At 38.7% G+C, this 12,489-nt stretch overlaps 1 protein-coding gene across 1 annotated transcript in view; it reads right to left on the reverse strand.

Annotated features, from left to right (window-relative positions):
* Positions 1-265: 265 nt before the first annotated feature.
* The window catches only part of SPON1 (spondin 1), a 199,951-nt gene continuing 187,727 nt past the window's right edge, over positions 266-12,489 (reverse strand). The window contains exons 8-16 of the mRNA XM_051804186.1: positions 11,153-11,354; positions 9,802-9,942; positions 9,387-9,462; positions 8,767-8,949; positions 8,260-8,430; positions 7,981-8,148; positions 6,951-7,115; positions 4,742-5,005; positions 266-4,001 (exon numbers count right to left, since the gene is read on the reverse strand). Of these exons, the coding sequence (XP_051660146.1) occupies positions 3,838-4,001; positions 4,742-5,005; positions 6,951-7,115; positions 7,981-8,148; positions 8,260-8,430; positions 8,767-8,949; positions 9,387-9,462; positions 9,802-9,942; positions 11,153-11,354 (1,534 nt within the window). The 3' untranslated portion in view covers positions 266-3,837. The remainder of the gene's footprint in view (positions 4,002-4,741; positions 5,006-6,950; positions 7,116-7,980; positions 8,149-8,259; positions 8,431-8,766; positions 8,950-9,386; positions 9,463-9,801; positions 9,943-11,152; positions 11,355-12,489) is intronic.

Consider the following 12,489-nt stretch of genomic DNA (forward strand, 5'->3'; position numbering starts at 1 on the left):
ATACACCGTAATTTATGGAATGCTCTTGAGTTACCCTGTGACTTCTAGAGAACAACAAACCATTTGACAAAGACCTTGATGCAGATAACTTCCAAGTAGAAAGAATGACTGGTTCTAGTAAAATCCACTCACTCCCAATATTCCACTACCTTGAACAGGATTAAAATGTAAATAGGAACATGACTTGACTCCTTATATTAATAAGTGTTTTTTGGTGTACGTGATCGTATTAGTTGAACAGAACCTCATACAAATGTAAAATTCATAGTAAAGATGTCTTTATTCCAAAATAATAATAATAATAATAATAATATAATTATAATAATAATAATATGTTAGCCAGACAGCTACAAAACATCTACACAAGACTTTGGTAAGAAATGTTCATGGGAGCTTTTTCATAATTCCACAGCAAACAAAAACAACAAAGGAAATCTAAAAATGCAATTGAACAAAAGTTTGTTTAACTTGGTAGGCCACACACACAGAGTCCTACTGTACATTTGTAAAGCCCCTAACTTTTCTTTTTTTGTTATGTGTAAAGCTTCTACAGTTTGTATATTAGAAAAAAAAAAACACACAATGCTAAGATCCGATAGTCAAGGTCTACAAAACTGGAGTGACATCTGTGCTTTCAGTTCAGCAGGATTATTCAGGACATCAGAACAATAACAGTTCTTATTTTTATTGACTGATAATCATGGCTATTACACTACTAGAAAGTTTACAGTAACAATGCAAGACTTCTACATATTGTATATCAGAGCTTTTTTTTTTCTGAATAGAAAATCAACCTCTTATTTTTTCTTCATTTGTTTTTGTTTGTGTTTCTTTTTTTACAAAATGTAACAAGCTTAAATATTTCTCTTGTATCAAGTTAGAAGAAAGACAAGTGATTTGTAAAATGTTTCAACAGAAAAACAGTGTGAAAAACTGAATCTAAGCAGGAATGATCACACATTTTTGGCCCGGTGCAATTTACCTTGTCATTTCATCTATTAACAAGGTGGGGGAAAAAATAATTTCCAATTTCCATGACTTTAATGAGCCTAAGAGAAATGACTGGAAATCACACTTCTAAGAATAGCCTTCTAAGAGGGAAAAAAAAAAGTATATGGAGGATCAAATTAGTGAGAACTACAGAAAAAGGAATGCTAGATTGTTTTAATGGACTGTTTTGTGAGCACATTCAGAAAGATATTGTATATTTCCTATATACCTGAAGATGTATTTGGACTATGTAGCCTTTGTCAAAGGGAGTATTTAATGGACAAAACAGCTGGATGAACTGGAACAAATGTGAAAATGAAAATACAACATTGGTTTTAATTGATTATTTGCTGAAACAGGCATGGTTTCGTAAGAACAGCTTTACCAGTGACAAGGGTTGATGGGATAAAATATGGTTCATGAACTCATAACACTTTTTTTCCATTCAGGAGAAACTTTCTTCTTCTGCTCCCCCTGTCCCAGGCTCTCACAGATCCAAGCCACCAAAACCACACATTTTATGGTCAAAGATTACTTTTCTGAATGAATATTCTCAGCAGGGACAGCCTCTGTCAGCTCAGCCAGATGTAACTCTGCTGCCCTGGCATTGGTCACTGTAGCCCTTCTCTTGCAGCTATCTCTTTCTTCACCCAAAATATGCTCAGCTGGTCACTCCTCCAGCTTCTATATCATCCCACTGGTTTTTTGTTGGGTTTTTGTTTTGGTCACAAAAGGGTGATGTGCAAGGTAAGGTCATAAAGCGTTAGAGAGGGACCAACTTGCTGCTACGCTTGTAGTGGCAGTGCTATAGAGACGTAAACTACAGAAATTTTGAAGAGGCCCAAGAAGGCAAACTATCTTCTGAATTAATATTATTCAGTGAGCCAAGCTGTGCAAAATGTAAAATGTTTGGTTTTAGCATTAAACCTTCTTGTATCCTTTTTTCTCCTCGTTTGGTTGACTGTGGGCTTGCACCCATTTCATTTAGCAGCAGCAGGAGAGGTTTATTACTGTGGTTGGTTCCGTTATTTTCCTGGCCCTTCCTTCATTCCAAATATGCAAAAAGCAGTACAATACCTTGAGGGGGTGGGATGCAGCAGCTGTGGAAGTACTGAGCAGCCCTTGCAGCGTTCAGTGGAGAAATGATGATGAAAAGCCCTATGATATAGTGCAACCAGCCCGTCTGGGTGCACCCTGTTCAGGTACAGGGGGGTAATAAGAGGATCCCCAGGGTACTGGTAGTGAAGCTGAACATCCTCAGTGGGTTGTGGTGCACACAAGTGTGGGAACACTTAAAACCCAGGTGTCAGGTTCTCAGGGTTCTGCCCTAGTGTTAAGGAAGTGAGTAAATTACTTAAGGCTGCTTTAAAGACACCATAAAATAAATTTTGCTCCATTCATTTCTCTCAAGCTTGTTTTAAGAGTCAGCATCAACAGTCTTTATTTTCAGTGCATTGTTATTACTTCTGTAGAGACATAGGTGTATGCTGCCTTTCCTGGACCAAAAGACAACAACCTCTTATCTTTAATGTTATCTTGTTAAACCTACAGGACAATATTGTATTCCAATAACAAGTGAAGCCCAAGGGTCTTGCTGATTACACATAGGGATGAGACCTAAATTCTGCAGGAGAGGATATAAAATAGCTATTAGAAAGGTGAGGAGCTACTTTCTAATCTCAGGTGGTTTGTTGATCGCTCAAGTGGTCAGGGAGGGAATTTAACCTGGCTAGTATATCTACAAATGGCTAACCTTCACAAATTTAGTAATTTTTAGATTATTCTATACTCTGAGTAAAAAACCAAACATAAATGACAGTGCTGTAAATGTATTCCCGTGTCAACCTGTAATTACCTTTTTAAGAGACTGTCATTTTTTCATTTCAGAGGATCCCTTCCCTTTGTTTTTTATAAGGGATACATGAGAACCTGGCTCATCTTTTCTCTACCATTTTTGTTATGTTATAAACCTATTTCCCTCTTCATCTGTGATTAACATCCTCGTGAAACTGAATCTAGTTTTTTAGTGTCTCTCATGTGGAAAACTTTATGTGACACAGCTCTTGCAACTCTCTCGACCAATTTCTATTAGTGTTGTATCTATTCTGAGAGGCAGTGGATAGATCCAAAATAGGAGTATGGAACCTAAATATATTATGACATTCACATGTTTTCTTTGTGTGCTGTTTTGACTTAAGTGTGTAGTGGTCAGACATCATTATTGATACAAATTATTTTCTTTTTAAGTTTTAATGAAACAAAGACCATTTTGCATGGACCACAGCATCCATGTGAAGAAAAGTATTTAGGACTATTATTATTATTATTATAACTATCAGCTTAACCCAATAGTGTAAAAAGATAAACATGCACCTTTAATATTATTGAACCAGCATTACTGAAATTACTCCTTGGCATAGTTGTGTAATTATGTAGGCACTGCTTTGGATTTTTAAAATCAGATCAAATCAAGAGAGAAATCCTCCCTCATGTGAAACATGTCACTTGTGTTAATATGCATGCATCCCATCTCTTTACAAGTAGTATTTCTATATAGCTATTCCATGTCCACAGATATGTCTGTATTTTAGTTAAATAACTCATGATGACTTACTATTTTTATGCATTAAGGGCTGGCTGGAGTACCAAAGATTTACTCTCAGCATAAATCTGTGAGGAAACATCTATAAAATATTTTTCTTGCACCAGCAAGACTAAAAAGCAAACCACACTGCAAAAATGAAAACTAATATACACTTTATATTTTTGCTGTTGTTGTTTTAAAAACCAAACCAAGGTTGACTTTCCATTTAGCTCAGAGTGCATCACTTGGAACCTTGTGTTTTGTTAACAAGGATGAACATTACATGCTCTTAGCTCCTTTTTGTCTTTGCAACTAGTAAAGTGAGTACTTTTGGACCTCTTCTTCACCATCATGTAGCGTTCCTGAATTCCACCTCCACAGAGTGTAGAACATTCTGTCCAAGCAGTCCATGGTTTCAGCCTACAAACTGAAAAAATAAGTGATTTGATTAATATTTTTAATAGTAGAACCACCTGTTAAGTGTAATCAAGGTGCATTTGTCAAACATTGAAAAAAAAGGATTAAAAAAGAAATTTACTGTCTGCATTATCTACATTATAAAAGACAAATGAACAAATTGTTAAATGTCAGACAAGCATGAACCACAACTTAGCAGTAATTCCTCTCGACATAATGTAAACTACAGCCCAAGATATTATGTTTTGTTGATTTGAGGAGTCAGTACTTGATAATATTGTCCCCTATTGAAAAAGCAGCGCTAACAGATCTCCCAGAGGAGACTGAGTCTGAATCAGATTATTGTGATGGAAATTAATTCAGTTTTGAAATTCAGCATTGGATCCAGGAACAAATGTTTCAGAAGTTTAAAGGGAACTGGATGCAAAGATTATCACCCAGATCTGCAGAAACTGCAGCCAGTCCTTTGCCAGGTCTAAATTTTAGATTTTTTCACATTCTATTCTTTTGTGTGGAGTAGATAAAATATTTTCAGTGGCAGGACATGGGCAGACATGAGCTTTTGTCCAGCTCAGGTCACATTTTATTATTATTGCACAGGTTTTTAGTGACAGGCAAACACTGAAAGGGGCTGTGTTTTATTTTATTGCTAAAACTTTCCCTAGGCTGAAATACTGGAGTGCACTGCAACTCCTGTTATGCAGAAAAGACAACTAGCCACGAGCATTCCAAAAATGGTTGGACACTCACCTGGATATTGCTCACTATCTATATTCTTTTTTGCTTGCTCGCTTCTCCTTTTCTCCCGGGCCTCTTTCCAGCGCCTCTTTTCCATCCCCGGGCCTCGCAGGCATTTCCTCACTCGACATTTCGAACGTTGGACGGTTTCTGGGCACGCTGTTCCTCCAAACTGGGGCTCGATTTTAATCATCCTTGTCCTGATCATGTGGCCCTTCCCACACGAGGTGTTGCATTCGGACCACTGGGACCACTCCGTTAGTTCACAGTCGATGGCTGCAAAGAACAAGAAACAGGACACAAAAGCCATGAAATCTTCACCATAAGGTCAAGAAACAAGATGTGCCTAATGAATTTTTTACACCCTAAACACGTGAAGACAACTTAAGACTCCAGTCCTCTTAGCAGATGTTTTGAGGCTGCACATCAAAATTTCCCGAGTCCATTCCTAGCAGACTTATTATTTGACACTTTCCTTGATTTCTTCTTCAAGAATGGTGCTGGCAGATCACTAAAATTACAATGAACATATAAATAATTCTCCTGCGTCTTCTTCAATTTTCCTACCCATATGCCTGTTTTGTAATGAAAAGCTGCTGAAAATTGAGTTATATTTCAAAAGAATTTGCTACCTCTGAGATCTAAGCCTTGCTTTCTGGCAGTGTTATGCAATAAGCCATATTCACTAATACCATTATATCTTTAAAGTTTTCATCTTTCAGCACTGCTTAACGCTTACAGCCCCAGTGAATAATAATCAAAATGATATTTCACATCATTTAAGAAAAGCTGAATGAGCAATTACAGTGTAAAAGCCTTTTTAACCAACACTTTCTGTGAAAAAATTATGTAATTTGTGATAAAACCTCATAAACCAGCTGGCAACAGGATGCTAAAAGCAATCACATCTCATTCATTCAACGGCACCTTAGGCTATCACCCTTCACAAAGACTGAAAAGCAACTAGAAATTTGCACTGCCCAACAAGTGGGGGATTTTAATGGAGTAAGGTAAAAAAATCGTTGCAGCTGTCTCCACACCATCCGCTGGCTTATGTGATATTGGAGGCTGCAAAGTGTATCAAAGTTCACAGATGTGTCAAAGAGAAAGCCTCTTTTGTGCTCTTTGTGTGAGTTAAAAGAATCAATCTCACAGGTGATTTTAACTCTTCTTTCCTTCCTTCCAAGCACACATTCTGCATTTGAGTAAAAAAAGTAAGTTTTATAATTCTGACTTATTTACTATTGGGAAGCTCACAAACAGTTGCCTGAAGTGTGTTAAACAAGCAGAACTGTTCACCCCCTGTTATTCCACTTCTGGAGTGCTGTGTCCATTTCTTGGCTCCCCAGTAGAACAGAGATGTGGACATACCAGAGGATGACCACAAAGACAGGCAGCAGACAGGCTGAAGCATATGGCATATGAGGTAGAAAAAACTGAGGAGGATCTTGTTGCTGTCTCCTAGTACAGAGGGGGAGGGTATAGGTGAAACCAAGACAGAATCTTCTCAGAGGTAAAGAGAAGGATGAGAGGCAACAGGCACAGAACATGGTAAATTTTGAATAAATGCAAGAAAAATATTTTTCGCTGTGGTGGTGGTTAGACACTGCAAGAGGCACCCAGAGAGGCAGTGGTATTGCTGTATTTGGAGACAATAAAACTTCACTGAGCATTTCCTTGAGCAACTCTGACTGGGTCTAATCTGATCAGGTTTTCTAGTGTGAAAATCTTAGCTGTCTTGGCAGGGCACACTGAGGTCCAGCTGAGCTTTAAGCATTCTCTGCCTCATCCTCTTCCCCTTTTCACAGGTAGAAGAGCTGCAGGCTGACCATTGGGACCAGTTTGAATATATGCAGGTCTCAGGGGTATCATCTAAAAAGTAAGGAAAGGCATTGAATGTTAAAAATAGTCTTCCATTTTCTTCCCTTTACTTGGCTGATGATTGCTTTAGATTCTAATAGGATACATTCTTTCCTTCTGCATTCTACATTGATCAAGATTGATCACCAGCATAGAGTTAAGAGAAGCTGAATTTAAGACTTCATCATATCCCAGCTCCCAATTGCTGAGGGTGTATAATAACAATAATAATTTTTTTAACAATGCACAGTTGATATTCCTTCCATCTAAGAAGTGATGTTTGAATGGTGATAGAGTTTTGCCCCATGGACTGCTACACTTGTAATTATTCTCCTCTTTCCAGGGGATTTCCCAGACTCACGGCATTCAGGCAGCATGCACTTTTCTGCTTGTTCCAGCTCCTCGTTGCAGTCTCCAAGCTCAGCAGCAGATTTCAGCATCCTTTGCCGGGTTCTCATTCCCTTCCCACAGGTTACACTGCAGTCACTCCACTCAGACCAAGGAGAGAGTAGACAGGGGATGGTATCTGACATGAAAATAAAAAGGTAATGAATTCTTTTTATAAATAAATTACAATGGTATAATTTTTGAAAATAATACAGGTGGAAAATGTACTATGTTTTATCTGTCATCAGCCAATTATACTTTCTTGTCACAAGCTAAATGATGTTGCTGAAGAAGCTCAGAAAACAGTATATTAAATTGAAAGCTTTGCTTCATTTTAATATCTTTGCTATCTCTTTCTGTAGCTTATTTTTATCTGCAGAGTTCCAATGCATCTGAGGAATTAATACTCTAAGAAGCTATATTTCAGTCATAACTCCTGTAAAAAAAACCCCTGGATTGTTACAGTGGACAGAACTGAAAGTCAAATTAATTTAGTCTAAAATGTGAAACTTGCATATTTTATCTACCAAAAACATTTTTAAACTTATCTCTGTCTCTGATGAAAATCTTAATGTTTCTTAAGAAACTAAAACCAACATTAATAGGAAGGGTGAGACTGGCTGACTGTACAAAAGGAGCACTTTGATTTCTCAATTGTCCACAGGCTAAAAGGAGAGGGCATGGTTTTATTTGTTTTATTTTAGCCTTATGACTAAATATGCTTCATATTCCATAACTTCAGAGTTGTTTAGGTATGGCTTGCTGATATACACACCACTATGTGGGTCATACAGTAATAGGATACCAGCGAACATTTTTTTTTACTGATGCTCCCATCCTGGTGGTGAATGCTGTACTTAATGCACATTCCCTAAGAAGCCTAATTTTAAGGAGAATAAGAAAAAGCAACATTGCTTCTAGTTTAGCTCTGTTCTTTGTGTGCTGGGACAATGTGTCAGACGATGCCTCCCTGTAGTAGAGGAGACAAACTCCGGCTCACTTACGGCATTCAGGCATCATGCACTTCTCTGCCTCTGTAGTTTCTGCCTTGCACATGGATCCATCAGCAGGAGTCATCTTGATCATTCTGTGCCTTCTCTTCATCCCTGTGCCACAGCTAGCACTGCATTCATCCCACTCACCCCATTCAGTGACGAGGCAGCTGCTGGGAGCTATTCAAAGTGGACAGAGGGAATTGTTCATAAGCAGGGCTCATATAAAAAATGGTTTGGGCAGTGCTCGCTTTATAGGCTGGATTTTATCAAGTTAAATAAAATACTTACAGCACTCCTCATTTACAATACACTTCTCAGTCTCTTCTGTAGGCACTTTGCACATGGAGCCATCCTCAGGGAACTGTTTTACATATCTCTCCCTAGATCTGGTTCCCATTCCACAGGAAACACTACAGGGGGACCATGTAATCCAGTCAGACATCATGCAAGTGGAACCATCTAAAATACAGAGAACCATTTCAATTGCAAGTATTGACAGAATTGTTGATAAATATGTAGCTGCCCATTTCTGTGCAGCATTCACTTTGATGCTGCCTTTCACATTGTCCTTTCCTCTATTGCTTCCTCTACTCCTTTCCTTTATACTTTTGTCATGCACTGACTCAGCTGAAATGCAGAATTGACCACAGACAGCTTCATACAGTGTTCTTTAGCAGCTGTCCCTCTGTTTGCCATAACTGAAGCCATACTACAGCAACCAACAGCCTTTAGAAATTTAAAAGAAGAGAAAACCCTACAAGGTGTTCTTCCCCTCCACATTTCATTCCTGATTACCTTCATCACTGCAGCCTGGACCCATGCATGGTTGAAAATCTTGGGTATCTGGGCAGGGCACACTGAGGTCCAGCTGAGCTTTAAGCATTCTCTGCCTCATCCTCTTCCCCTTTTCACAGGTAGAAGAGCTGCAGGCTGACCATGGGGACCAGTTTGAATATATGCAGGTCTCAGGGGTATCATCTAAAAAGTAAGGAAAGGCATTGAATGTTAAAAATAGTCTTCCATTTTCTTCCCTTTACTTGGCTGATGATTGCTTTAGATTCTAATAGGATACATTCTTTCCTTCTGCATTCTATCTTCTCCATTTTAGCCCAGAAGAAACAAGAATTACCAATTGCCAGCTTTCATTTAAAAAAAAAAAATTATCTGAATCCGAAAAGGCTTCTCTCTTTTATCACCTGTATTGTTACTGTCATCTTCCAGGTATATATGCAAAATTTCTTTGCTTTGTAAGGGAAGACTAATAGTAGACAGCAGAAGAGATGAAAACCTAAATCACTGTTTGACATCAAGTGGAATTTTTGCTCCTGAGTCTGTTTTTTTCCTTATCTACAAATGATAGGGGAGAATGAAACAAAAATATAAATTAGTACTGCATGAACTAATTTAAAATGTACCTTCTTCTTTTTCCTCCGGTGCCAGATCTGCCACAATATCATCTATGTTATCAGGAACGATATTGCATTGCTCCCCCTGCAAAAACATTGTTGTGGACATTGAATACAGGAATCTCATACATGAATGCAGAAATAGGGGCTAATCCAGTATTTTGTGAGGCACTACTGCACCTGCAGCACCTTTTTATCTTAGAGTCCCCAGGTATATTTAAAGAAAATCCCCAATTAAGCAGATGCCATAATTACCAGAAGTAGCAGTAATACCTTAAGACGGTTGTAGGTTTTTTCTGCCCTCAGCTTTGTTTTGAGTAGCGTAAAGAGTGTAGATTTGGGGGGGAGGGGGAGGAAAGGTTAATTTTCTGGTTTATGGAGTGGGTTTTTGCACTCACTTGAGAATTTTACATGTCTATTATACCTTACGTGCAATTCTCTCAATGACAACTCTGGCTACCAGCTTGATAGATCCTCCTTCTGGATCATAAAATGGACTTTGGGGATGATCTAAGCTTGTAAGTGGTCTGATCTTCTCCTGAGGCACTGTAGGTTTGTTAGGAGACTGCAATCAAAAAGAAAAAAAATGTAAAAAAATAAATTATTAATTAATAATACAATTAATCTGCAGAAATAAAAACTTCTCTGAGTTGCTAAACTGCAAAATTCCTGTGTAAGATGAACTTGGTACATTCATACTTAATGGTAAGGTTTTTTGGTTTAGTTTTTTTGGGGGTTGGGTTTTTTTTATTGTTGTTTTTTTGTTTTGCTTTGTGAGGAAGTACTTCTTTAATAGTTCAGGATTCAGGCCTGAAGCTGGGTTAACAATAAGATGAATGCCTTGTTGTCTGGTTAAATAACTACATTAATAAAAAAAAAAAATTATTCAGTATTCCCCCAGAGCTGTATTATAACTGGAGAAATTCCTTAGGTTCTGAAGAGGCCAGGTCTGAAAGATAAAATCATCCACATCTTGTCATCTGACATGGGAATATGTGTCCTATTTGAGGATGTGACTAGTCAAGTCTCACTTCAGCTGTCTGTACTGTCTGCATAGACACACAGTGTAGGTACCTGTCACCTATGGACACATAACCTGTTCAGTTCACTTGACATAACCCATTTGGTCAAAACCAGGACTTTATCTGAGCATGATCTGAATCTCTTCCTAGACTGAGAGAGTGATGGAGACAGAGAAAACAGATGATTTTATAGTCTCATAATGATGAGAAGTTGAGTTTCAATCCTTGCTGTAAGGAATAGTTATAGTTTTCTGGGCCAAACAGAACAGTTGGCATTGGATTGAAACAGTCCAAAGCTCAGGGGCTGGACACCTAAATGCTGAGTCCTGCATGTATTTGATAGGTGAATACAAGCATTGAACACGAGTAAGAAATTCTTTACAGGTAGCCATGCACTGGAAAAGATTGCACAGATAGAGGTGGAGTCTCCCTCACTGGAGATATTCAAGAACCATACACAATGCTGTGCAAAATGCTCTGGGATGACCCTGCTTAAATAGGGAGGTTAGACCAGATGACTCCCAGTTGTTCCTTCCAACCTTACCCGTTCGTGATTCTGTGGTAATAACATCCCAGGTGAATGAGATGTTATCCCATTAATAATAATGCTTAAGGACTTCAGACAAAATGACTTCTAATAATTTTAAGAAAAATTTTTGCTGGAGTAGTATAAAGTCATGTAGGATCAAATAGCTTTCATTCTTCTATGCTTTAAGGTAATATATTTGAATATATTACAAATAGTCCCCATACCTCATAGGTAACGCCACTGTCCGTGCCAGCATCCCACGGGATTAAATCCTGAACGACCTTCTGGACCCAGCCACAGTCCTTGGTGCAGAGATCTTCGGCAGAGAGCCCCACATTCCAGTCGGGGCTGGGGCCGAGCATGGTGAGGAAGGACATCAGGTGCCGGTGGCGATCGACAGAGAACTCAGCAGAGGGAGCAGCTCTCCTGCAAATCCGAAGGAAGAGCATTAAAAACTGCATCCAGCTTTGCTGCTACAGGGAATTCAAACTCGGAAATACTGAACCCCAGCGTGACACTGCGTCTGGTTCATGGGGACGGAGGAGCAGGACAGGGAGAGGGCAGCTGCACAGCACTCCTGAGCCTCAGTCTCCATAAGGCTTTGGCATCATTCAAGATTTGCTGCTTAATGGGTGAAAGAGATGTAGCAACACGGAGCTGCAGCAGTATGCTTATGTTTAGTGGTATAGTAATAAAAGATATGTCACAACACTTAAAAAAATTAGGACTAAAATATCAGAGAAATACCCCAAGGCCTTGATTGATGGGATATTTTTTACCCCTGGTAAAAGATCAGGTAAGTTCTAAAGCCAAAAGTTCTTGGAAGTGCTACTGTGTGTGTGCATGTATGTGTGAAAAGCACTCATTAATAGAGTTTGAGTACTGGTGTTAAGTGAGACATTAATGGCCTTTGCCAGCCCTAGAGAGTTCAGCCAAGACTTTTGCAGCTTTCTGCCAGTGGATGTGAAAACGCCTCTATTCATCCAGCCTTTGTCAGCCGTTCCCTCAGGAAGAAATCTGCTGAATCATGGAGTGCTCTGTGATGCTGATGAGCAACTGCCACATCCCTGTGCACATGGAAATAAAATCAGGCCTGACTGGAGGCTTCTGTTCACAGAAGCTGGACCCCTTTGTGACATTTTTCTCATAAGCAACAACAAATGCAGAATTATTTAAAATATTCTTTTGGTAATTTTACTCTGCCAAATACTGATCTTATGTCAACTCAAGTTTTTTTCAGCTACAGAACTTAAGTAAATACAGAGCCAGGTCAAGTTGGTGGGTTTTTTTTTCCCATTTTTGTGCCAAACCCCACTGTTTTAGAGCATCTAAAGACCACATTTATTTTAAATGAAAGGGGGAGTTGCTGTGTTGTTTATCTTTCCTTTTTTGGTTAGGTACCTTATAATAATGCAAACACATGCAAAATAGTGTACATGCACTGTTCTGCTGTAGTCATAAGGAGTTTATTCTTCCTGTAAATCCTTGTATACCTGTAAAAATGCAGTATTTTATTTGCATATTTTTTCTGGCTCAAAGGACTCTCAGCACATTAGAAAAA

Source organism: Manacus candei, unplaced genomic scaffold (assembly GCF_025592945.1).
Source record: "Manacus candei isolate 608988 ecotype Guabito, Panama unplaced genomic scaffold, ASM2559294v1 h1tg000060l, whole genome shotgun sequence".
NCBI lineage: Eukaryota > Metazoa > Chordata > Aves > Passeriformes > Pipridae > Manacus > Manacus candei.